The 26495-nt window shown below is 42.0% G+C and overlaps 2 protein-coding genes and 2 long non-coding RNA genes across 4 annotated transcripts in view; 2 read left to right on the plus strand and 2 right to left on the minus strand.

Moving 5' to 3' along the window:
• Nucleotides 1–26495, plus strand: part of LOC306823296 (NACHT, LRR and PYD domains-containing protein 12-like) — a gene marked incomplete at its 5' end in the record, with an annotated part of 88503 nt that overhangs the window by 16841 nt on the left and 45167 nt on the right. Inside the window, 8 exons of the mRNA XM_079342752.1 lie at nucleotides 475–645; nucleotides 1199–1372; nucleotides 2552–2728; nucleotides 3283–3459; nucleotides 4318–4491; nucleotides 5045–5218; nucleotides 6634–6807; nucleotides 10723–10813. Coding sequence (XP_079198878.1) covers nucleotides 475–645; nucleotides 1199–1372; nucleotides 2552–2728; nucleotides 3283–3459; nucleotides 4318–4491; nucleotides 5045–5218; nucleotides 6634–6807; nucleotides 10723–10813 — 1312 coding nt within the window. The remainder of the gene's footprint in view (nucleotides 1–474; nucleotides 646–1198; nucleotides 1373–2551; nucleotides 2729–3282; nucleotides 3460–4317; nucleotides 4492–5044; nucleotides 5219–6633; nucleotides 6808–10722; nucleotides 10814–26495) is intronic.
• On the plus strand, nucleotides 11062–13155 carry LOC306824435. The gene is made up of 2 exons (XR_013779140.1): nucleotides 11062–11154; nucleotides 11323–13155. It is a non-coding gene; the product is annotated as an uncharacterized lncRNA (long non-coding RNA).
• On the minus strand, nucleotides 17914–20530 carry LOC306824271. The gene is made up of 4 exons (XR_013779117.1): nucleotides 20437–20530; nucleotides 18930–19057; nucleotides 18667–18754; nucleotides 17914–18284 (listed from the first exon to the last, which is right to left on the minus strand). It is a non-coding gene; the product is annotated as an uncharacterized lncRNA (long non-coding RNA).
• Nucleotides 24573–26269, minus strand: LOC306824289 (tripartite motif-containing protein 16-like; the record flags this gene model as incomplete). The annotated part of the gene is given in 2 exon segments (XM_079344375.1): nucleotides 24573–26242; nucleotides 26245–26269. Coding segments are annotated over 2 exon segments (1695 nt in total).

Raw genomic sequence — 26495 nt, forward strand, 5'->3', positions numbered from 1 at the left:
TCTAAAGTCAATGAGACCACCAACATTATAAAGTCCTTTTGAAAGTCTGCCTGTTTCCAGCTGCTCGCTGTCACATGAGGAGAATCACAGGACGCTGTCTGGAAAAGCCTTTCTTTACATTTCCTACAGAAGAGATTCACACTGACTTGTAGTTTGTAGAGTTCAAAGAAAGCAGGAGGAGTTTTTAGTGAGGGAATACTGTACAGGACAAGATCAGCATAGAGAGAAGAGGTTTCACTTTGTCCACAGGGGGGCGCCAAAACAGACACGTAATGAAAGTTCCTCACAGGAGCTTTGAGTGTTTGAATCTAAGAAGGATCAGGAAGAACTAAAGTATTAATGCATCCTAATAAAGTCCTTCAATGTTGGAATGAACAGATGATGATCACATCAGTGTGTTCATGTGGACAACATCACACATTCATGTATAAAGCTCACTGTCATCTACATTTACTTCTTTTATTCTTTATTCAGATTGAGGGGCTGCAGTTTGTCAGTCAGCTGTTCTTCTCTGGCCTCAGCTCTGAAGTCCAACCCCTCCCATCTCAGAGAGCTGGACCTGATTGGGAACAAGCTGCAGGATTCAGGAGTGAAGCTGCTGTGTGATTATCTGCAGAGTCCAACCTGCAGACTGGAGACTCTGAGGTCAGATTACTGACTGTAATATTTATTTAAATCATTTCAATCCACATCCTGAATTGTTGCACATTTCAGAATTTATATATTTTCAGTATTTGTCTGAATTTGAATCTTGGGAAATTCAATTTCTTTGGAGATTTTTCATTTTTTCCAATTTGTTGGATAATTTAGAGATTTGTTGTGAAAATGTTTTTGTGACTGTGTGAAGTAAAGTTGAACAATATACACATGAAGCCTCTGGTTTCCTCTGGTTCTGTTAAGAAGTGAAATCATGAAGACTTGTGATTGAATAATGTGTGATTTGATAAATGTAGTAACATCACAGAGCTGACTGAGATCAGCAGCCTGTTCTTCATCTGTGCACATGAACAGCTGGATGAATGTTGAGCTGACATTTGGAGGATTTAGATTTAGTGAATACACAATCAGAAATGACCCTCTAATCATTTAGAGAAAACTTGATTCATCAGGACAAAGTGATGTTGAGATACTCATCACAACCTGAACACATGTGACTGGATTACACATTATTTTTATTCTTCTTTTATTCTTCATTCAGATTTGATTGGTGCGGTTTGTCAGAGATCAGCTGTTCTTCTCTGGCCTCAGCTCTGAAGTCCAACCCCTCCCATCTCAGAGAGCTGGACCTGACAGGGACCGAGCTGCAGGATTCAGGAGTGAAGCTGCTGTGTGATTATCTGCAGAGTCCAAACTGCAGACTGGAGACTCTGAGGTCAGATACCTTTTCTTTCTTTGAGTCTGTGCTGCTGTTCAACACCTCAGGAATGATGAACACTGTGTGAATCCTCACCTAAAAACAAGCTGAGCAGCATGAAACAAGCTAACATTAGCAGCAGCTCTGCTCCCAGCCCCCACTGACCTCCTGAGTCCACTGAAGAGGGTCTGCTAATCTCATGTTGTGTTTGTCCTGCCTGCCTTCATGACTCATTAGATGTTAGATGGTCGAGCCTCTGATCTAAGAACAGCTTCCTGTACGGCTCACAGGTTTAAAGAATGTGTGGTGATAATCACAAACAGTTCATGAGCCTCTCATCACCTTTAACTTCCAAACAAGCTCCATATGAAATACACAGATCCAGAGAAGAGCAGCACAGAGACATTTAGGAGTGTAGAGAGGACTCTGACAAACCTCCATGAACTGTCCTTTAGTAACAGATCACATCATGACGGGACATGTGTTTGGATGGATTGTCTGATTTTATTGTCATATATGCTGGACCTCATCATTCTGAATGAGAGTTCACTTTACAAGAGATCTGAAGAACATCTGTTTCTGGATCATTCTTCCTCTCTTTCATACCGTTCATGTTTTTATGATCATATATTTAAAAACAAACTGTGATTTAAAGGTACTGTGAGGAGGTTTGATCTGCTGATGAAACACACTCAAAGTAATCTGGATTTCTCTTGATGATTGTCTAAAGTCAATGAGACCACCAACATTATAAAGTCCTTTTGAAAGTCTGCCTGTTTCCAGCTGCTCGCTGTCACATGAGGAGAATCACAGGACGCTGTCTGGAAAAGCCTTTCTTTATATTTCCTACAGAAGAGATTCACACTGACTTGTAGTTTGTAGAGTTCAAAGAAAGCAGGAGGAGTTTTTAGTGAGGGAATACTGTACAGGACAAGATCAGTAAAGAGAGAAGAGGTTTCACTTTGTCCACAGGGGGGCGCCAAAACAGACACGTAATGAAAGTTCCTCACAGGAGCTTTGAGTGTTTGAATCTAAGAAGGATCAGGAAGAACTAAAGTATTAATGCATCCTAATAAAGTCCTTCAATGTTGGAATGAACAGATGATGATCACATCAGTGTGTTCATGTGGACAACATCACACATTCATGTATGAAGCTCACTGTCATCTACATTTACTTCTTTTATTCTTTATTCAGATTGAGGGGCTGCAGTTTGTCAGAGATCAGCTGTTCTTCTCTGGCCTCAGCTCTGAAGTCCAACCCCTCCCATCTCAGAGAGCTGGACCTGAGCTGGAACAACGACCTGAAGGATTCAGAAGTGAAGCTGCTGTGTGATTATCTGCAGAGTCCAAACTGCAGACTGGAGACTCTGAGGTCAGATTACTGACTGTAATATTTATTTAAATCATTTCAATCCACATCCTGAATTGTTGCACATTTCAGGATTTATATATTTTCAGTATTTGTCTGAATGTGAATCTTGGGAAATTCAATTTTTTTGGGAGATTTTTCATTTTTTCCAATTTGTTGGATAATTTAGAGATTTGTTGTGAAAATGTTTTTGTGACTCTGTGAAGTAAAGTTGAACAAGGTGCACATGAAGCCTCTGGTTTCCTCTGGTTCTGTTAAGAAGTGAAATCATGAAGACTTGTGATTGAATAATGTGTGATTTGATAAATGTAGTAACATCACAGAGCTGACTGAGATCAGCAGCCTGTTCTTCATCTGTGCACATGAACAGCTGGATGAATGTTGAGCTGACATTTGGAGGATTTAGATTTAGTGAATACACAATCAGAAATGACCCTCTAATCATTTAGAGAAAACTTGATTCATCAGGACAAAGTGATGTTGAGATACTCATCACAACCTGAACACATGTGACTGGATTACACGTTATTTTTATTCTTCTTTTATTCTTCATTCAGATGGGCACACTGCAGTTTGTCAGAGATCAGCTGTTCTTCTCTGGCCTCAGCTCTGAAGTCCAACCCCTCCCATCTCAGAGAGCTGGACCTGAGTTGGAACTACAACCTGCAGGATTCAGGAGTGAAGCTGCTGTGTGATTATCTGCAGAGTCCAAACTGCAGACTGGAGACTCTGAGGTCAGACACCTTTTCTTTCTTTGAGTCTGTGCTGCTGTTCAACACCTCAGGAATGATGAACACTGTGTGAATCCTAACCTAAAAACAAGCTGAGCACCATGAAACAAGCTAACATTAGCAGTAGCTCTGCTCCCAGCCCCCACTGACCTCCTGAGTCCACTGAAGAGGGTCTGCTAGAGGACTTGTAGTTTGTAGAGTTCAAAGAAAGCAGGAGGAGTTTTTAGTGAGGGAATACTGTACAGGACAAGATCAGTAAAGAGAGAAGAGGTTTGACTTTGTCCACAGGGGGGCGCCAAAACACACACGTAATGAAAGTTCCTCACAGGAGCTTTGAGTGTTTGAATCTAAATTTATTTGTAGGAGACATACAGGTTGTGGATGAGTTGCATGCGTGTGTGTGTGTGTTGCAGAGGCAGTGACTCACGTGGGAGTAGGCGTGTGCAAGTGTGTGTGTAAAGGTGCGCACTCACCTGTCACACAGATGAGAGAGTCAGGGTTGGATAGAAGCCATAATTTTTCTTGACCGCTACGCCACGCCACGCTATGCTAGCGCTATTCATTCATTCATTACCTTTTTATGTTTATCCATCCTTACTGCGCTCTGATCGCTCTGTGTTTGTTCATAATAAATGCACCAAACACATCTGGATCTCAGCGTTATCTGTCACAATAACATCCTAGCGCGTCACAAATTTGGAAAGCTCAGGACCCAACCTCAGACTCTCAGCAGCTAATAAAGTCCTTCAGTGTGGGAATGAACAGATGATGATCACATCAGTGTGTTCATGTGGACAACATCACACATTCATGTATAAAGCTCACTGTCATCTACATTTACTTCTTTTATTCTTTATTCAGATTGAGTCACTGCAGGTTGTCAGAGATCAGCTGTTCTTCTCTGGCCTCAGCTCTGAAGTCCAACCCCTCCCATCTCAGAGAGCTGGACCTGAGTGAGAACAAGCTGCAGGATTCAGGAGTGAAGCTGCTGTGTGATTATCTGCAGAGTCCAAACTGCAGACTGGAGACTCTGAGGTCAGATTACTGACTGTAATATTTATTTAAATCATTTCAATCCACATCCTCCATTGTTGCACATTTCAGAATTTATATATTTTCAGTATTTGTCTGAATTTGAATCTTGGGAAATTCAATTTCTTTGGAGATTTTTCATTTTTTCCAATTTGTTGGATAATTTAGAGATTTGTTGTGAAAATGTTTTTGTGACTCTGTGAAGTAAAGTTGAACAACGTGCACATGAAGCCTCTGGTTTCCTCTGGTTCTGTTAAGAAGTGAAATCATGAAGACTTGTGATTGAATAATGTGTGATTTGATAAATGTAGTAACATCACAGAGCTGACTGAGATCAGCAGCCTGTTCTTCATCTGTGCACATGAACAGCTGGATGAATGTTGAGCTGACATTTGGAGGATTTAGATTTAGTGAATACACAATCAGAAATGATCCTCTAATCATTTAGAGAAAACTTGATTCATCAGGACAAAGTGATGTTGAGATACTCATCACAAGCTGAACACATGTGACTGGATTACACATTATTTTTATTCTTCTTTTATTCTTTATTCAGATTGTGTGACTGCAGTTTGTCAGAGATCAGCTGTTCTTCTCTGGTCTCAGCTCTGAAGTCCAACCCCTCCCATCTCAGAGAGCTGGACCTGAACTACAACGAGCTGCAGGATTCAGGAGTGAAGCTGCTGTGTGATTATCTGCAGAGTCCAAACTGCAGACTGGAGACTCTGAGGTCAGACACCTTTTCTTTCTTTGAGTCTGTGCTGCTGTTCAACACCTCAGGAATGATGAACACTGTGTGAATCCTAACCTAAAAACAAGCTGAGCACCATGAAACAAGCTAACATTAGCAGCAGCTCTGCTCCCAGCCCCCACTGACCTCCTGAGTCCACTGAACAGGGTCTGCTAATCTCATGTTGTGTTTGTCCTGCCTGCCTTCATGACTCATTAGATGTTAGATGGTCGAGCCTCTGATCTAAGAACAGCTTCCTGTACGGCTCACAGGTTTAAAGAATGTGTGGTGATAATCACAAACAGTTCATGAGCCTCTCATCACCTTTAACTTCCAAACAAGCTCCATATGAAATACACAGATCCAGAGAAGAGCAGCACAGAGACATTTAGGAGTGTAGAGAGGACTCTGACAAACCTCCATGAACTGTCCTTTAGTAACAGATCACATCATGACGGGACACGTGTTTGGATGGATTGTCTGATTTTATTGTCATATATGCTGGACCTCATCATTCTGACTGAGAGTCCACTTTACAAGAGATCTGAAGAACATCTGTTTCTGGATCATTCTTCCTCTCTTTCATACCGTTCATGTTTTTTATGATCATATATTTAAAAACAAACTGTGTGATTTAAAGGTACTGTGAGGAGGTTTGATCTGCTGATGAAACACACTCAAAGTAATCTGGATTTCTCTTGATGATTGTCTAAAGTCAATGAGACCACCAACATTATAAAGTCCTTTTGAAAGTCTGCCTGTTTCCAGCTGCTCGCTGTCACATGAGGAGAATCACAGGACGCTGTCTGGAAAAGCCTTTCTTTACATTTCCTACAGAAGAGATTCACACTGACTTGTAGTTTGTAGAGTTCAAAGAAAGCAGGAGGAGTTTTTAGTGAGGGAATACTGTACAGGACAAGATCAGTAAAGAGAGAAGAGGTTTCACTTTGTCCACAGGGGGGCGCCAAAACAGACACGTAATGAAAGTTCCTCACAGGAGCTTTGAGTGTTTGAATCTAAGAAGGATCAGGAAGAACTAAAGTATTAATGCATCCTAATAAAGTCCTTCAATGTTGGAATGAACAGATGATGATCACATCAAGGTTCAAGGTTCTTTATTTGTCAATTCCAAAATATGTCAGACATACAGTGAAATCGAAATTACGTTTCCCCCCTCCCCACGGTGCAATGTAGATAAAAAAGGTAAATAAAATAAAACAAGGTAACAAAGATAAATAATATTTACATTAATAAACCTAAATGTGCAAAAGGTACAAAGTTAAATGATAAAAACAAGATTAGAAGAAAAGTGAAACTTGTGCATGCGTGCATCAGTGTGTTCATGTGGACAACATCACACATTCATGTATAAAGCTCACTGTCATCTACATTTGCTTCTTTTATTCTTTATTCAGATTGAGGGGCTGCAGTTTGTCAGAGATCAGCTGTTCTTCTCTGGCCTCAGCTCTGAAGTCCAACCCCTCCCATCTCAGAGAGCTGGACCTGATTGGGAACAACCTGCAGGATTCAGGAGTGAAGCTGCTGTGTGATCTTCAGAAGAATACAAACTATCGACTGGAGTCTCTGAGGTCAGTCTCTCAGTGTTCTTTAGTAAACCCTCCACATATTGCACTTTATTTTTTTAATAGGGACAATGTGATTGAACATAGTCTCAGCACAAATCATGAAACTGATGAGCTGCAAGAGTTCATAGTTGTTGTTAATTTCCAGCTTGTGTCTCTAGTTGGTCCTTTGTGTAAACAAACACATTAAACCCTAAAACACTTGATGAGGATCCATTAAAATACATGAAGCACAATATGACAATACAAATGCTTTAAAGCAGAGAACATTACAGATTGAAGATACAATCTAAAAGTGGCTACAGCTCTCATTTCATTCATTCAGATTCTTGTTTGTTGTTGGAGAAATCCTTTTGTGGGTGGACACTATGAAGAGAGTTCAACATACTCAGGGTTTGTTTTCTGTGATCTGGCTTCACTAACCCTGACAGAAGAGATGGTGCTGAACAGTCACATGAAGCTGCTCATCAACCTGAGAAGTAAACCCAGAGTTTCAGAGAGCACGCTCACATAAAAGGGGCGGAGCTATCTTCATTTAACCTATCACAATCATCACAGAGTCTGCAGTCAGCAGATCATCATATCTAACAAACTGTGAACAAACTATATGAATAATATGAAGAAGTTGAAGACAAACAGGCTCAAAGACTAAAGTTACACAGCTGCAGGAACAAATGCAGGAAGGACAACTGACAGAAACAAAGAAACATCAGAGAGGATTCATGTCCAAACTACGGCTTCTTCTATTTCCTTCCCATCGTTAGTTCACCTCAGAACTGAGCACAAGAACTCGTGTTTCTTCTCTGAACTGAATGTGTTGCTCTGACTCTTTCATGTGGAGACCAGAACAGTTTGAGAAGTTCAGCTGCAGCTCTGAGCATCACAAACAGAGCGGCATGGAGACACTAAACATTCATATGAAGATATCATTCAAAGGCAGAAGAAGCTCTTCATCATTGAACATCTTCAAAACAACTCAAAGGCTGCGCTGCTTTTTCTCTGTTAAAGGATGAAGGATATCAGGAACAAACAATCATGACCTTTAAGGACTATGATGTCAAATCAGACGGGACACAGGAAGTGTTTGTCGCTCTCTCTCCATCAGCTCACAGAGCTCCACCATCAAGAGATCTGATTGGTCAGTGAGATTTTCACTGGTTGATCTCTTATCTCCAACATAACCTGCTCCTGAGCAGGTTTGGTGTGCAGCATCAGTTACCATGGCGATATTCCCAGTTTAGAAGTGTACCACCTTCAGGACTGTAAACCCAGGGTTAACCCTGAAGTGACCCTAAATCCTGCTTCGTGGTGCAGGCCCCAGGTCACTACAGGTCGTCATGACGACATGTAGACATGTTCATCTCTCCCTCGTGAACCTTCTGTCATCATCGCTCCCTTTGACCATTAAATCTCTGGAATAAACAAGATTTCTAAACGGTAGGTCAAGGTGGCGCCCTCTACAGGCCTGGAGCTCCTCTGTTTGCTCCCTGTTGCATGTTTGTCCTGGTTGGAGGGTTTTTGAATTTTCATCCTTTTCTCTATTTGATGAACATTTACTGTGAATGTTTTTATTTGCTCTTTTTCAAACAGCTTCTTTATTTGATCAAACATGTCCCATAACTCAGTGTGAAATCACACTCCAATGCAACAATTCAGCAAAGTCTGAAACAGCCGAGTGACAACCCCCCTAAGCTGGCGGGAACATAATTTGAGCACGCTTCCTCTAAGGCCATCAGGCCCAGGAGCTTTGTTAAACCTGATTTTAGATAGACATCTTCCAACTTCCTCCTCACAAAGCTGGATAGGTGTGAAGCTTCCGATCTGATCACAGACAGAACTACAGCCTGCTTTACACCAATATGAAACCGTTCTGTGTTAAAGGACAGAGGTGGAGTGGGGGCGGAGCTTAGTTTCCACGCTGTGGGGGAATCTGATGACTTCCAGCTGATGAAGGGAGTCAGTGTAGAAAATGATTTCTGTCATCTCTCTTCTTCTCTCATTAGATACTTTCCATTGTGATCCCTGTCATGTTTGGGGGCGCGTCAGATCTTACTTACTTAGACTTAGTTCCTCCCGTTCCTATTGGAACATTGGGCGACGAGTCCCCTCCATTTGTTCCAGTCACTGGCGACCCTTCTAGCTCCACGCCAGCTGACTCCCATCTCTCTTAGGTCGTCCTTGGCTGTTTGTCTCCACGTCTTCTTTGGCCGTCCTCTCTTTCTCTTTCCCCCTTCTGGTAACCAGTCCATCGCCACACTTGCCGGTCTCTCTCTTGGCAGTCGGAGTACGAGTCCAGCCATTCTCCTTCTCCTGTCAGAGACTATGTCGGACAATGGTGATGCCCTTCTCATCACCTCTTCATTGGTGATGTGGTCTCTCCATGAGATCCTCAGGATGTATCTGAGGCACCGTCGGTGGAAGACATCCAGCTTGTTAGTGATGCTTGATGTCTTCATCCACGTCTCGCAGGCATAGGTCACTGTAGGGATGATCACTGACATATAGAGGCGCAGCTTTGTGGACGTAATGATAGATTTTGATGACCAGATGTTCCGGAGGCGTTGGAAGACTCCTGCAGCTTTTTCCGATTCTAATCTGTACATCCTTTTCTGCCTCTCCAGTGTTTGAGATGTTGCTTCCAAGATACGTGAAGTTGTCAACGTATTCTATGCCTTGTTCGCCTACGGTGAGCAGTGGAACATTTTGGTCTTGTGCGACGGTCATGGCCTTGGTCTTGTCTTTCAAACGTCAGATCACTGAACAATAAAATGAATGAAATCACAGCACGTCTCCGTTTTGATGAGGATTTTCAGAGGAGCAATGTGATCTGCTTTACTGAGACGTGGCTTCATGAGGACAGCGCGAGTGTCGACATGGAGGGTTACTCGCTCATCAGGGCTGACTGTGATAGTGTGTCATCTAATAAATCCATCGGAGGAGGTCTCTGCATGTATATTGACAATACCTGGGCAACACAATTCAAAGTGCATCAGAGAGTGTGCTCTCGAGATTACGAGCTGCTGTCTGTTTCCATCAGGCCATTCTACTTACCGAGGGAGTTTGATTGAAAAGGCCAAAAATAAATCTTTAAAAAAACAACAACCTAGAGACGCCCCTGTCTGTCAGTATAAGTGTCATTACCAACAGCATCATGACTTCAGAGTTTATGAATGTGGCTCTGCTGCTCTCTCTCTGTAAGTAAATTTTAAATCTTATTTAATTTTAGAAACGTGTTTCACTAACACGATGTTTCCTCTTTAAAGTGTTTGTGTACGCGCACATGCAGTGATCAGTCCTGATGAGTGTGTGGTTCCTCAGGTGTGTGTCAGACTCTGGGCAGGTCAGTCAAAGAGGACCTGATGGAGGTGAACTCTGTGGTGGGAGAGGACTGCAGACTAAGGGGGGTCAGTAGATCAGTCCGGAGGGACTTGGGTTGGGAACCGGAGGATTTGCAGGTTCAAGGCCGGGACCAAAATATAGAAGTCAGTCTGGTAGCTGGAGGCAGCCACCACACTCTGTGTGTGTGTGTGTGTGTGTGTGTGTGTGTGTGTGTGTGTGTGTGCGTGTGTGTGTGTGTGTGTGTGTGTGTGTGTGTGTGTTGTAGGATCATCTGGCTGAGTGGAAGATAAAATGAAGGTTCTGCTGTTTGTTGACGCTCTGCAGCTGGACGTAGAGCATCACTCTGTACAGACACAGAAACAGCCTGTTCTGAGCAGGGCTGAAATAGACCTGATCAAATACAGGATCAGAGTGGATTTACAACAACACACTTCACACACATGATGAAGAGGAGGAGACGTGTTAATCACATTAGATTTCTCAGGCTTGAAGTGTTCATGTACTGGATTGACTAACAGTGACACCTGCTGGCTGTGTGATATATTCATTTTTGTGAATTAATGTCTCTGACTTTCATTTTAGAATCAACAATGACGTGAAGATGAGTGAACGTGGAACTCGGAAAAGACGACGCTCCAGAGATTCTCTTTTTAATTTCAGAACAGAAGAAAAGGTACAAAGATCAGTCTGAACACAGCAGCTGCAGCTTTGCTCTTTGTAGAGTTGAAACCTTTAAGAAGACGTCCTTTAAAATGAACAGATGTGTTTTCATCCACAGCTGCTGTTTGCTTTCTTCTTCTCTTCTTCTTCATGCTTTGCACATCTGTACATGTGAGCCTGTTGTGTTTCCTCCTTCAAAGATGACCTCTGCAGCTTCCTCCAAACTCTTTCATCTGGATCCATGTTTGACCATGAAACAACATATCTCTGAGCTGCTTTACTTTCTAATCCTCTACTGCTTTGTTTCTGTGTTACAGGGTGAAATCAACTGACAGCACAGCACACACACTGCAGGTGAGCAGCGCCATCTAGTGGCCCAATAAACACATGATTTAACTCATTATAATAATAATAATAATAATAATGGACCTTTCAGTATTATCTGGGGTTTCCAAGATGATCCAAACAAATCAGGTATATTTATTTCCTTTTGTGATTTAATGTCTCTGACTGTCATTTTAGAAAATCAACAACGACATGAAGATGAGTGAATGTGGATCTTCAGCACCCAGAATCATTATTGTGAAAAGACAACGCTCCAGAGATTCTCCTTTAAATTTCAGTGAGACAACGCCACAAACAGAAGAGAGGTACAACGATCAGTATTAAATTCAAAGCGCCTACCTTCTCAAATTTAGAGGCGGGGCCTCAAATGGACTCTATATAAACTATATGACATACTGGCTGCTGCATTGTTGTCAGAGAAGCTTCATCACAGCAGGTTTCCTTAAAGTCAGATCATTTCCTCCAGAGTCACCCTTGGGAATGGCCATCAGCGCCCTGGCAACGAGTGCATCCCGTTCATGAACTCCATGTTCCTGATTGCTGCTGACTCTCATTCAAAGTGGCCGGAGGTGATACAGATAAAAACCACTTCAGAATGGTGTTAGGGGCACAGCACTACATTGGTTCAAAAGTTATACACACGATAGGGAGCAATATGTTCATGTAAATAATAATGAATCACAGTGTAACATTATTAAATATGGCGTCCCTCAAGGATCTATATTAGGTCCACTTTTTATTTTATATGTAAATGATAATTAATCACAGTGTAGCATTATTAAACATGGCGTCCCTCAAGGATCTATATTAGGTCCACTTTTTATTTTATATGTAAATGATATTTTAAATTCTTCTCCTATTTTGCATTAAGTCATATTCGCTGATGACACAAATTTATTCTGTTAAAAACTTGAAACATCTCCAAGATCATATGAATCAAGAAATAAAAAAGGTGGACACCTGGTTCAAGTGTAATAAAATATCTTTAAATATAAAAATAATCCGCTCAAATAGAAACCGAAATGATGTTGAACATGTGTGCTTAGAAATCAATGGTCGAGCTATCGAGAGGGTCGACTCCACTAAATTTCTGGGAATATTTATAGATGAATTTTTAAACTACAAAAAAACACATAAATGAGCTGAGTAAGAAATGATCCATGTATGTGGGCTTCTTTTGTAAAGTCCGACATTTCCTTCCTCTCAAAGCTCTTTGAACTCTGTACCGGTCTCTAGTTGAGCCTCATTTGAACTATTGCAATGCTATATGGTGTAATTCATATCCCAGTTACCTTGACAAATGACAGACCCTGCAAAAGAAGGTAATTAGAGTCATATCATGGACCAAGTGAAATGCCCCCTCTGATCCTCTCTTCTACAGATACAAACTTCTGAAACTCCCTGAATGTAACACTTTCCATAATGCCTGTATGATGATGTCGTTTTTAGACTCAATGACAGACTCTGCCACCTCATCCCAATTTCTCTACCCACTCATGTATACACCACAAGAGGGAGACAGCTTATAAAGGGACAGAGTCTTAGTGTGAGCGTTAAAGGACCACAGACTTGGAATGAGGTGGAGAGCACGATTAAAGAGTCTGCATCTTTGTCTATTTTTAAAAAAAGATTCAAACAAAAACTGCTGTTAAATTGTGTCTAAATCACAGCTCAGTTTGCTGTTTTTAGCTTCATGTACCTGTGACTGATGTGTTTGATATTTATGTCGTTATTGTGTTGAACCATAACTTCTTGTGCTGATGGAATCAGCCTCAGATGGTTCGGCTTAGCTTAGATTGTAGGTTAGAAATAGGAATTGTTATTACTCAAACTTGTTTGTTATTGTTGTTATTGCTTGTTATTTGTTATTGATGTCTCTGGACCCCGTTCATAAGCTACAGAAGCTTCTGTGGTTACCCTTTTTTACAAGACCATTGACTACCGTATGAGTATTGAATTTGTATTTTGTATTTTAAAATGATTTGTAAAATAAAACCAACCTTGAGAAAAGACTGTAAGTGTCCTCAGGTCAAGCTTTGTTAAAAATGGCCGCCCTGATCACAATTCACTTCAGAGGAGTTCACTCTTTTCATGAAGCAACATGGGATCAAGCATTATAAGTCAGCACCTCACCATCCAGCTACGAACGGATTAGCTGAAAGGTTTGTCCAAACCTTCAAGAAATCCATTAAAGCAAAGGAAAGAGAAGACATTACTCTCCAACACAAGCTGGACAACTTCCTGTTTGTCTACAGAAACTGTAGCGACTCCAAGCCCTATTGTCGCTGGAGAGGAAAACCCTGGGTTCGGTTTATTTGTATGACGCGCTGCTCGGCTATCACAGAAGCACAGACTTCAACCAAATGCGTTTTTGTGGCATTTAATTAAGAGTGTCGTTGGTTTTACATACATTGCAGATCAGTGTACACGTTTATGGCTGTATTCAGGTGCTGAATGAATCAAGCGAACGGTCAACAAAAACTACGGCAACCCCCGGCCCCCTCTCTCTGCTACAACTTTTCCAATTCACAAGAAGGGGAGCCTTATAAAAACTCCGCCCGTGAACATGTGACCTCGAACCCTGCAAGTCACCACCCAGTCGTTAGTGACAGGTCCCATTACCTCATTTATGGCTCCTACACAACCAGCTCCTTAATTATTACAAAATAATTACCAATAACACTTCGACTAGTAGGAGACATAAATAATTTCCACAAATAATCAATAATTAAATTTCCATAATAGTCCAATCTGAAATCTTCTTGAGTGATAGATTCAAGAGATATTGAGAGTCACATCCAAATGACCAAGAAATGGTTTGAAAATGCAGACTGTCAAAGTCACACACACAAAAAGTAATCCACAAGATAAATCGAGTAGAACAAAAAGCAAAAAAAAGTAATCCACAAAGTGCCCAAAAAAGTGCCCGAGTCCACACTGAGACCGAGCTCTTTCTGCACCTAATCTGCCTCTGCCTCCTGCAGTAGACAGACTTTGGTGATTGGTCGATCCAGGCAGCTCGTCCGTGTTTTGATCTTCACCTGCCGAACAAATCCTCTTCGGTCTGGGAAGGTTTGTATAACTCGTCCAACCAGCCATGAGTTCTGTGGAGCTGTATTATCCATAATGAGGACAAGATCTCCCTCTGTGAGATTCCTCTTTGTTCCCGTCCATCTTTGGCGCTCCTGAAGCTGAGGTAAATACTCCTTAACCCATCTCTTCCAAAACAAATCGGACATGTATTGTACCTGTTTCCACCTCCTTTTCACATACATGTCTGTGGGCTGGAACACTCCTGGCGGCAGCGATGGAGAGTTCTTCAGAAGCAGCAGGTGATTAGGAGTTAATGCTTCCAGATCATTAACATCCATAGAGGCTTTAGTGATCGGCCGACTATTTATGATTGCTTCAGCCTCACACAGTGAAGTGTGTAGTCCTTCCTCATCCAGGTTTTGAGTTTTCAATGTGGAATTCAGAACTTTGCGCACCGATCTTATGAGCCGCTCCCGTGCACCTCCATGATGGGAGCCGGTGGGTGGATTGAAATTCCATTTTATTCTTCTCTGCAGCAAGACATGATTGATCTGCTCCTTATTCCTTTGCTCCATAGCACTTCTCAGCTCACGCTCTGCTCCTATAAAATTGGTGCCATTGTCTGAACGGAGCTCCTGAACTTGGCCTCTTCTTGCCAGAAATCGCCTGAGTGCGTTTATAAAAGAGTCAGTTTCTAGCGATGGAGCGACTTCAATGTGGATGGCTCTGATGGCCAGGCAGGTAAAAATGACACCATACCTCTTCACCATGCTCCTTCTGCTCTTTACTTCGAAAGGCCCAAAGTAATCTACACCAACACGAGTGAAGGGTGGCTCATCAGGAACAACTCGTTCATGAGGTAAGTCTGCCATCTGCTGGTGAACTGGCAGAGCATTCAGGCGGCGACAGGTGATACATTTTGACAGCACCTTTCTTATTGCAGTACTGACAGCCGTTACCCAGTATCGCTCTCTCAGCTTAGACAGCATGTGGTTACGGCCTGCATGTCCCACTTGACGATGTACATGCTGTAGCAGAAGCTCTGTTATATGGAGACCTTTGGCCAGTATAATTGGATGCTTCACCTCTGCAGGCATAGAAAGTTTGCTGAGACGACCACCAACTCTCAGGACTCCATCGAGGAACTGCGGGCAGAGCTTACGAAGGTGACTAGTTGCTTTCACTGGCTGCCTCTTCCGCAGACTTGCAGACTTCTTTGCTGGCAGTACCTTATAATGGCCAGTTCAGCCTTTTCCAAATCCTCTACCGACAGTGTGTACGTGCCGGTGGTCCTCTTGAATTTCTCCATTTCCTCATCCTCAGATGATTTCTGCTGCTCTTTCGTGAGGACAGATTGTGACAGCGTCTGATGTAATTGTCTCCTCTTCCTCACGCAGGACAGAAGCCAGGTTTTAATTCTCAGTTTCCACGCCACTGATGCTTTTAGGCGTGTCCAGGAGGAGAAGTACTGGATCAGATATGAAACGGGATCTTCTTCTGTCTGCACAGCATTCACCACAGCAATTGTCTTCAGCACAGGATCTTCAGGAGGGAGCTGTCCAAGGTCCTGAGGACTGACAGGCCACTCACTCTCTGGACGTAAAAGAAAGTGAGGTCCTGACAGCCACGTAGCGTGTTCGACAAACGCCTCGACCTTTACCCCTCTGGACGCTATGTCTGCTGGGTTGCTAGCCGTATCCACATACCTCCATTGAACAGCAGTGGAAGCTTTCAATATCTGTGAGACCCAGTTAGCCACGAACACTTTGTACCACGAAGTCTCATTTCAAATGTATTTAAGGACTGATTCGCTGTCTGTCCAAAATACTGATTCGACAAGTTCTATCTGTAGCTCCTTCCTCCAGAGTAGATCCATTCGGCTTGCCATGGTTGCTGCTATGAGTTCCATCCTGGGAATAGTCACTGTTTTAAGAGGAGCCACATGAGATTTCCCCATCACAAAAGCGGAGTGCAGTTCTGAATCTGGATTTCTTGATACCAGGTAAGTGACTGTTCCGTATCCGTTTTCACTTGCATCACAAAAATGGTGCAACTGTGCTGTACAGACGTCTCCAAAGTGTGGTGGTTTCAGGCACCGGTTCACTTCAAATTTCTCCTGTGATTTTCAGGGATGACATCCAAGACTGCTGCTCTATTACTCATCCACTTTGTGAGCGTAAATCCTCCTCTAGAACACAGTGAGACCAACTCCTGGTACAGTAACACAGCTTCCTGCTCTGTGTCCACAGACACGAGGCAATCATCTACGTAAAACAGTGATGGAGCCTTTGTGCAGATTCTTCTCTGTAGAGATGCCCGTAGTCCTCTGCACACCTTCTGAGGGCATAGTTTGCAGAGCTGGGCGATGATGTGGCGCCAAACAAATGCACTCTCATCCGGTACTCAGCAGGTGCTTTCTCCATATCGCCATCTTGCCACCAGAGGAAGCTGAGCAGATCTCTGTCATTGGGGGTGACCAACACCTGGTGGAACATTGACTCTACATCACCCATTATCACCACTGGTTCCTTCCTGAAACGGGTGACCACGCCAATCAAGGAGCTGGTGAGGTCTGGGCCTTGTAGGAGGTGAGCATTTAACGATGTACCTTGACAGCTCGCTCCGCAATCAAACACCACCCTGATCTTCTTTTTTGTCGGATGATAAACTCTGTGGTGTGGGATATACCAGACCTTGCCACTGCCACAGTCCAGCTCCTCCTCGGGTACCTTCTCTGCATAGCCTTTAGCCACAAGCTCATTAATAAAGGTGATATACTCTGTGAAAAAGGTTGGATCCTTCTGCAGCCTCCTCTTTAATTGTAATAAGCGATGCACAACCAGTTTATTTGCTTCAATGGCAAGCTGATCATTTATCATTTATGGCTCCTACACACCTCATGGTGCAGAATGTACCATACATTACCATCCTTTGGTGTGCTCTTTGCTTCTTCACCATCCTGAAAAACACTATCCATACATTTCAGATAATCCTCTTTGTGCTTTTTAAAATGCTTCAGCCTGACTGTAGCAAGCTGCTTGTTGTCAGGACTTTGTGGACATTCTCTGAAAGGTAAAGGCATTTCCATTATGTGCTCTGTGTGACTGCAGCAACATAGATCAGTTATTGATGTGTTTGATAAGAACATATACTGAATGGCCTCATTGAAACATTATCAGTATGCTAATTAGCAGAGCAGAGGCATTGATGTAGTCACTGATCATGTCCAGTAGAGGGCAGTGCTGCTTCACTAATGTAGATAAAAAGGCTTCATGATATGCTCAGAAGCCTGTCACACAGTCTCTTTGTTGTGAACTGCATGTGTAAGTTAAGAAGCCTGTTTATATCATTCATATGTTCGTGTAACATGTCTGTTCATACTGACCTGTTCTGTGTTGGCTTCATACAGAACCACTGACTGTTTGTGCTGCTGTGATCAAAACTTTATCAAACTAAACTCAGATACATGAGCTCGTCTGTAAACAGAGTCTCTTCTTCAGGTCCGTTTCACCCGGTCGTCATGACTACGGTCAACTCAGAGTTTGTTCTCATGGGGGGGAGATCACTCCCATGATTCCCCACCAGTCAGAAGACTAGAACAGAAACATACACACTCATTTCTCACTACAGGTAAAAAAACAAAGCGCTGTAAAAGACTGAGAGAGGAGTTGTTGTGAGAAGTGAAAAAGGTCAAAGGTCGTGTTGAAGTTTGACAGATTTCAAAGCAGAGAAGACTTTGTTTGAAAAAGTTTCCTTTTAATGACCAAATGAGTCTGTGAGCATTTGAAAGAGAAGATGGAACAAAGGAAACAGAAACATGTGAAACATCTCTTCAGCTCATCACAAACATATTTACAAAATGTTCATCCACAATACAAGAGACTCCATGCACCTTCATCATCATCATCATCATCATCATCATCATCATCATCATGGACGACCACTTCCTCTTGTTTCCTCATCATGAAGGTTAATGTGACTATAATCTCTCCAGCACTCACACATTGATAAAAAACAGACTCATGTAGAAAAGAGTTAGAAAACAAAGTGATGGAAGTGAAGGCGGCGAGTCGTCCCGCGTGGTCGTTTGAGCTTCATGTGATGAGCTGAGGAAACATTTCAAAACATCAAATGAGACTCAGAGAAAAAGAGTCCAAACTTTGAATTCATGTGAGGAGATGAAGGGCCGTGTTTGTGTAACGGTCCAATCAGTGAGCTGTGTGGACACTGAAATGATAAAGTCACCTTACTCTATGATCACACATTAAAGGCACGCTCGGCCATTTTAGAAAACTAGCATGATTTTAAAAGTAGCATTCTCTCAGTGCTCCTTCTGCGTCTCTTTCTTCCTTTTTCAGAGAACACGAGTTCTTCATTTGTGTCAGGACCTAAAGACACTTTAAAGCAACATATTCAAAAGTGAATCTGGAGGAAATGAGCCACTCTGACTTTGCTCCTTTAAGTCTGGACTCATTTATATGGACTTACTTTTCCATCAGTGAATTGTGGAGGATCATCTGTGGAGCAGTGACTCTTCTCAGAAGATGTCGATTCTCTCCCAGGTTTTATCCTCGTCCTGATTTTACAAAGATAATGATCATGAGGAATATTCATCAGCTGATATTAACTCATTATGATGTGCTGATTATTTTCATGTATTCAATTGATTCATGTTATTATCATAAAGTGTAGACTGGGAAAATGTTGTAGTGGTCAGCTGACAGACATCATCTTCAGACTGATCTTTGTACCTCTCTTCTGTTTGTGGTGTCGTCTCGCTGAAATATGGAGGAGATCTTTTGGAGTTTCGTCTTTTCACAGTAATGATTCTGGGTGCTGAAGATCCACATTCACTCATCTTCATGTCATTGGTGACTTTCTAAAATGAAATGAATAAATCACACAGCCAGCAGGTGTCACTGTTAGTCAATCCAGTACATGAACACTTCAAGCCTGAGAAATCTAATGTGTTGAAAACATCAAATCCTGACGCCGTCCTGACAGAGACAAGACCAAGAAGATTGAAGGATGGAGACCAAGAGAAGAAGAGCAGGAGAAACACTCTGCGTGTCCTTAAAGTGGTTTAATAACATGGATTATGAGACGTGCACAGAAAGGTCTCACTTCCTTCTAACTCTGCTGTAATAAACACATAAACATCCACACAGCGTCAAAAAGCTCTCGACCTCCTTTCAGCTCAAACAGCAGACTGACTGGATGGATGACATCAGATAGTCACGTCTCTGTGTCCCACGTTTGGGATCACGTCACAATCTCGCTTTTATTTACATCGGTTCCTTTCAAAATAAAAGCATACCGTACTACTTTCCTTGAATTTCCCTCGGGATCAATAAAGTATCTATCTACATAGATACAATGTTTTTGATTGAATTGAAAGAACAGGAGAAGGAACCAGACCATGATCACTGTTGTGTCTGTAACAACTTTAAATAAATATAGACGGAGACGGAGCTTCAACTGAGAACGATGCTTTCACTGTTGAACGGCAGGTTACAAAAATCACATATCACTGCGCCAATGTAATAAACTAGGACTTCAGCTACCAAGAACATGCGCTGGAGTAAAACGAACGTATAACTCCGCATGGAGAAATAGTCCATAGTCGACTTCCTCCTCTGTTAAATTGAATGGGTAATACACAAGTATAATAATACACATCACAATCTCTCATTTATTTTCATCTTTTATTTTCATCTGTTCCTTTCATTATAAAGTTTGTCTTAAAAACAGACTTTGAAAAAGCTTGCCGTATTACAGCCCTCCGCACACGGGGTGCGATAACTCCGCATGGAGAAATAGTTCCACTGCTCGTATACTTTATTTGTTATTAAAACAAGGTGAGCACTGAGCTGGATCATCAATAAAATATAAAAATAAAATACACTTGTGCTGTAGCCTATTTGCAGCTGTATGATCGGTCGGTCTCTCTCTCTGTCTCTCTCTCTCTCTCTCTCTCTGTCTCTCCAAAAAACAGCTGAAAAGTTTCCCTTTTTCCAATCAACAAGCCATTATGGGACCATTGTAAGAGTGAATGTACACAAAGTGTAACCTGCTAGATGTTCTTTAAGGAGTGTGACAGACTGCAGAGTCCAGAGGCTGGAGATGTTCTTCATCTTTGTCCATGTTTCTGTCTGTGTCGTTGTGTTTGGAGCCTGTTCTGTGCATTGACAAGTAAATGTAGGCTGATATCTAAATTCTTTCTTCTCTGAATGTGAAGTGTAAAGAGGAGAAACTCACCGTCTGCACTCCGACACAAACAGCACATCACTACAGTAACTCCAGTCAGTCATTGGTACGGCTGGTTTGACCGCAGCCTCCAGTCCTTGGGTTCTTATAAAGCTTGCTCAAGCCACGCCTCCTTGAACGTCTATGTCTATGGTTTAAATACGGCAGAGTGATGGCGGAGTGAAAAGTAGGCGGAGTATAGGCGGCTGCTTGAGAGAGGAAGTGGTCGTCCATGATGACACAACCTTCGCTATAAGCGGCTGCTTGAGCCCCAGATCTTTTAAAAAACACTTTAATATTATATTTATAATCTATATTATATATTTATTTTTTACCATTAAAAATATAAAGAAACAATGGTGTGATTGTGTTTGATTGATGGGAATCTACAATGCAACAGCCTATCACATCTGTGTGTGTGTGTGTGTGTGTGTGTGTGTGTGTGTGTGTGTGTGTGTCCCTCTGCTGCTTTAAATGCAATGTGTGAGAGATGCTTATTGTGTGACTTCTAACATGTTGTATAGTCAAGTGTGTTTTGGATCTTCATCATAACAAGTCAAGTCCTCACAGAAGTCCTGAGTGCAGAGTTTCTCTATAAAAAGTCTCCACAAGTGTTTGGATCAGAACCATGTCAAAGATTGATTCACATCAGAACTGTTCCAGGTTCAAGCTTTACTTTATTGTCAATTCCAAAATATGTCAGACATACAGAGACATCAAAATGAGGTTTCCCCTCCCCACGGTGCCATGTAGATAGAATAAGGTAATACGGTAACATATGAAATAAAATGAGGTCAAATAAGATCAATAATATTCACACTAATAAAATGTAAATGTGCAAAAAGTCCAAAGTTAAATAAAATAGAATCTAAAACAAGACTGGAGAGAAAGTGAAACTTTAACTGTGCTGGATCTTATTGAACCTGCTGCAGCTGATCACTAACAATCACACGTCTTCAACTTCCACTTGTTTATTTGTTAGACAAGGCAAGTTTATTTATGAAGCACATTTCAACAACAAGGCAATTCAAAGTGCTTCACACAAGACATCAAAAGCATCATGGCAGAGGAAAGAAAAGGTACAAATTACTGAAATGATTCAAACTTAAAATTTGTAGTAATAATAATTCAAATAAAATTAATTTAAGGGATTTAAAAAGTATAGTGTGACAGGCTTCTGAGCATATCATGAAGACTTTTTATCTACATTAGTGAAGCAGCACTGCCCTCTACTGGACATGATCAGTGACTACATCAATGCCTCTGCTCTGCTAATTAGCATACTGATAATGTTTCAACGGGGCCATTCAGTATATGTTCTTATCAAACACATCAATAACTGAATTAGCTTAAAAATGTTCATCATGTCTTCAATTATTGTGGCGTTTTTGTTTCTTTTTTTCAGACACAAAGTATCAGAGTAGATGTGGCTCTGTACCTGACAGTTTGTCTCTCGCCTTCTTCAGAGTGTTTCACTGACAGCGTGTGACGTGTCAGCCGGCAGATCTAGACAGCCAACACCTGCGACGATCCCCGTCACCTGGAGCTCTGCTCAGCGTGACGTAGGTGTCGGCTGTCTGTGGGAACATAACTGATCTATGTTGCCGCAGTCACACATGATACATGTAATTCCCATCAGAGCCACCAGGAGGGGCTAACATGAGACAGAACTTGAGTCCAGGTGTTGATCAGAGTCCATGCAAAACTGTTTCCTTTGTTCCATCTTCTCTTTCAAATGCTCACAGACTCATTTGGTCATTAAAAGGAAACTTTTTCAAACAGTTATCTTCCGTTTGACAGATTCCCTTTCCACGAGCCAAAGTGTACAAAGTGTTTATGCCTTTTATTATAGACTGGTATAGTAATGACATATTTTTGTAGGCCAACCCGAAAAAATGGCGCGGGTGGTTCCTATGAAAATTCGCCAATTGGATTTTTGCATTGGATTTTGGATCATTGCAGAAAATAATCTCTGTGTCAAACACACGTTTCTGACGCGTTGTTGTTTTGTTAAGCGGGATAATCTTTACAGATTAACATCATTTATATGAAGTTTGAAGAGTTAATGCAGCCTAGAGAAGTAAAAAGCTAACGTTATGCTACAAGCTAACTACACCGCGGTCGGTTGTAATGCTTCATCGATCTAATCAGCGGATTTAACAAGCTAGCTAAACGTTAGCTTAATAAGTTGTTTATTAACCTCATATTTACAAGAACACTGAAAAACATGACTAGAGGCTGTAAGGAGGATTAGGGAGAGAGTTCCCGACGTTATGACGTTTAATGTCTCCATGACAACCACTGTAGTTTCAGCTAGCTACTTGTTAGCAACCGCCGTTTAAAGTTTGCGTAAAAACTTTAAAATTCACCAGTGGGGTCTTAGCTAACGTAGTTTATCTCGTCTAACAAAACATCAACATCTCTTCAGCTTGTGTTAACCGCAGACCTTATTTCAGTCTAAACACAAACACATTCAAAATCCACATTGACTTTTAGAATTAGGAACCCATGGTGCTAAAATGCTAACTCACTTCCTGGTTTTAGGACTCAAAACTACACCAGTCTATTAAAACACACCATGCCACAATTACCCAGAAGCCTTAGCAGTCTGTTAAGATTTTAAATCAGAGCCACAAAATTAATCATTCAATAATAGATCCAGTTCAAATCTAATATGCATGCAAATAGAATTACAGTAATCCAACCTGGAGGTAACGTGCATTTGTTACCTCACATGTCAATCAAACTGTATGGGCGGTACTTTGACCTCTTCTCGTCTGTTCTGTAAATGTTTGAGCGACCCCCCCCAAACCTATCCTATCCTTCTTTCTGCATCTTGTCCCATTTTCAAGCCCAGCACAGTTTAGCAGATGGCTGTTCCATCATGATCCGGGTCTGCTGAAGATTTCTGCCTGTTAAAAGGAAGTTTTTTCTTCTATGACGGATGAAGCTGGGCTCTTGTAATATAACCATCAGTAAGGTCCTTTACCTGCTTTATGTAAACATAACAATGAGCATGGTCTTGTTACCTGCTCTTTTGTTAATGTTAACAGACAAACAGTAAGGTCCTTTACCTGCTTTTGTAAAGTGTCTCGAGATAACGCCTGTTATGAATTGACGCTACATAAATAAAGATTGATTGATTGATTGAATATTATTAATTCATTTTTTGAAGCATAAATACAAATAAAAATCGTCTTCTGCTTCTAAATGAGGATCTGATGCTTTTAATTGCCCCACAGGGATAAATAAAATTTCAAAAAAATAAATAAAAGAGCTTTTTCAATGAACACATTAAAGTCTGAATTTTAGTACAACAGGACTTTGAACAGAACAGAATAAGTTGTTTAACTTCATGCAGAATTGCAGACATGCAGAAACTCAGCTGGTACAAACAGGAGAAGGTTTTTTTGTTTGTTTGTAATGAAGACAAAGAAGAAAAGGTTGAGTTCATGTGAGTTTATTCAGGATGTCAAACTTCAGCTTGTTCACACATCAAATCAGTAAAGTGTGTTCAATGTCTCTCCTTCAATCATTTCATGAACACATTCACTTCATCCACACAATCACTTTGTTTGATCAGAATCTAAACCAGGATTTATCTCCTTATTGATTTCATCAGGACCATTACATTTTGAAAACACATTTTTACATCACTTTGAATATGAACACCAACATTTATTCTGACTAACTCCTTTCTTTAAGTGGGATTTGATAGATTTTATACAAATGTACAAAGTGGTGAGAAGAGAAAATCAGCATGAAAGAAAAGTTTGCCTCTCTCTCTCTCTCTCTCTCTCTCTCTCTCTCTCTCTCTCTCTCTCTCTCCAGACTCTGAATGAGAACAGAAACAGCAGCATATAAATGTATGAACACAAATCATCATTTTCACACAGAGAAATGTCAGTTCAGGTGAACTAAAGTCACGGTGAGCAGTGAAAGAGTCCACGGCTAAACAGACACAGGAAGGAGCGTCACTTAAAGACACTCAAACATTTACAGAACAGACGAGAAGAGGTCAAAGTACCGCCCATACAGTTTGATTGACAGGTGACGACCATCACATCTCAGCAACGAGCATGGATAAAAATCAAGGTGAAGATTTGAAACACAGAAAGTGAAACATCTGTCTCCTTAAAGACTTCTGTCTATTTCAGTTTACACAACTCAGCAGAGTCTCCATATTCAAAACCATAAACCCTGAGTCCAGCATGTAGAGGCTGAGTGAATGTGGTCTGGACTCTGTGGAGGAGAGTCATGGTTTCAGAGATGCTGTAGAAGGACAGAATACCTGCTCCGTGATCCAGGTACACTCCTACTCTGGAGGACTGAGGACCTGAGAGAGGAGTCCTGACTTTGTTGTGATAAAAGTTATAACCTAAGATGGAACAATCTAACATCCAAGATTTGTCATTAAATCCAAATAAACACTCATCCCCTGCTCTGCTGATATTCTTGTATGTGACTGCTACATAAACTCCTAATCCTCTCCTCTCCACCTCCCAGTAACAACGTCCAGTCAGACTCTCTTTACTCATGACCTGCCAACAACCAGTGAATCTGTCTGGGTGACTAGAATAAGACTGGGTCTGATCTGTAAATGTTGCTTTTCTGTTCTCATCCGATAATAACAGCTCTGTGTTTACTGTGTTTGGATCCAGTGTGATGTCACATGAATATTTTAAGAACCCAGCTCTGGTCTTGGGCTCAGATTCTGGATCTGGTTCTGGTTCTGGTTCTGACAATAAAACATCCACTTCAGTCACTGCCTGTGAGACGTTTGTCCATTTCTTTCTCAGGACGCCCTGTAGTATATCTCTGACTTCTAACATAGCTGCTGTCACGTCCTCAAAGTACCTCAGAGGACGGATCTTGATGCTGGATGAGTGTGTAGATTCACTGAGTGCTGACACTGAGGGGTAGTCCTGTAGAAACTGGATGTGGTCCTGTGTGTGTGACAGCTTCTCCATCTCAGCGTCTTTCCTCTTCAGCTCAGTGATCTCCTGCTCCAGCTTCTCCTGAAGCTCTCTGACTCGACTCACTTCAGTTTGCTGCTGGGATCTGACCTGCTGCCTCACATCAGAGCGTCTTCTCACCAAGCCTTGGATCAGCGCAAAGAGGATTACGTCACTGTTCCCCACTGTTTTATCAGCAGAGCCATTGATAGCTTCCACCTCCTGTTGGAGCAGCTTCACATCTTTCTCTCCGTCCTGGATTCTCTGCTGGGTGTTTTGTCGACTCACCTCGAGCTCTCTCTGCTTCTCGCTCCTTTCTGCTGCAGCTGAGACTGTGTCGTGACCTTTGTGTTCGTCCACAGAGCAAAGGTGACAGATAGACTGCTGATCAGTGCGACAGAACATCTTCATCACCTGATCATGACGAGAGCAGACGTTCTCCTGGACCTCCTTGGAGGGATCCACCAGCTTGTGTTTCTTAAAGACAGGAAGTTCATGATGAGGCTGGAGGTGATTCTGACAGTAAGAGGCCAGACACTGCAGACAGGACTTACAGGCTTTCAGTTTCCTCCCGGTGCAGACATCACAGGCCACGTCTTCAGATCCAGCATAGCAGTGATCTGCAGGAGCGGCTTGGAGTCCAGTCTTCTTCAGCTTCTCCACTAAATCTGCCAACATGGTGTTTTTCTTCAGGACAGGCCTCGGTGTGAAGTCCTGTCTGCACTGAGGACAGGTATAGACTGCCTTATAATCCTCTGTATCCCAGTGGCCTTTAATACAGTTCATGCAGTAGCTGTGTCCACAGCTAAGAGTCCTCGGATCCTTCAGGAGATCCAGACAGATGGAACAAAAGAAGGATTCCCGTCCAGCTGAACTCCTTTCTGCGCCATTTCTCCTCTCTGTAACAACGACTGTGTGAGATTCTCTCTTCCTCTGAAGCAAGTTTCACCTGTTATCCACTAAGCATGTCTGTGCATGTGCAGCTCTTGTTGGTTACACCCATCCATAAACTGTAGATCTGAAGGGGAGGGAACCAGGAAATCTGAGGACAGAGGGCAGCAGGCTGTGTGTGAGAGCAGGAAGAAGAGGGAGGGCTGATTGAGAGAGAGAGAGAGA

Source organism: Symphodus melops (assembly GCF_947650265.1).
Source record: "Symphodus melops genome assembly, chromosome: 5".
Classification (NCBI taxonomy): domain Eukaryota; kingdom Metazoa; phylum Chordata; class Actinopteri; order Labriformes; family Labridae; genus Symphodus; species Symphodus melops.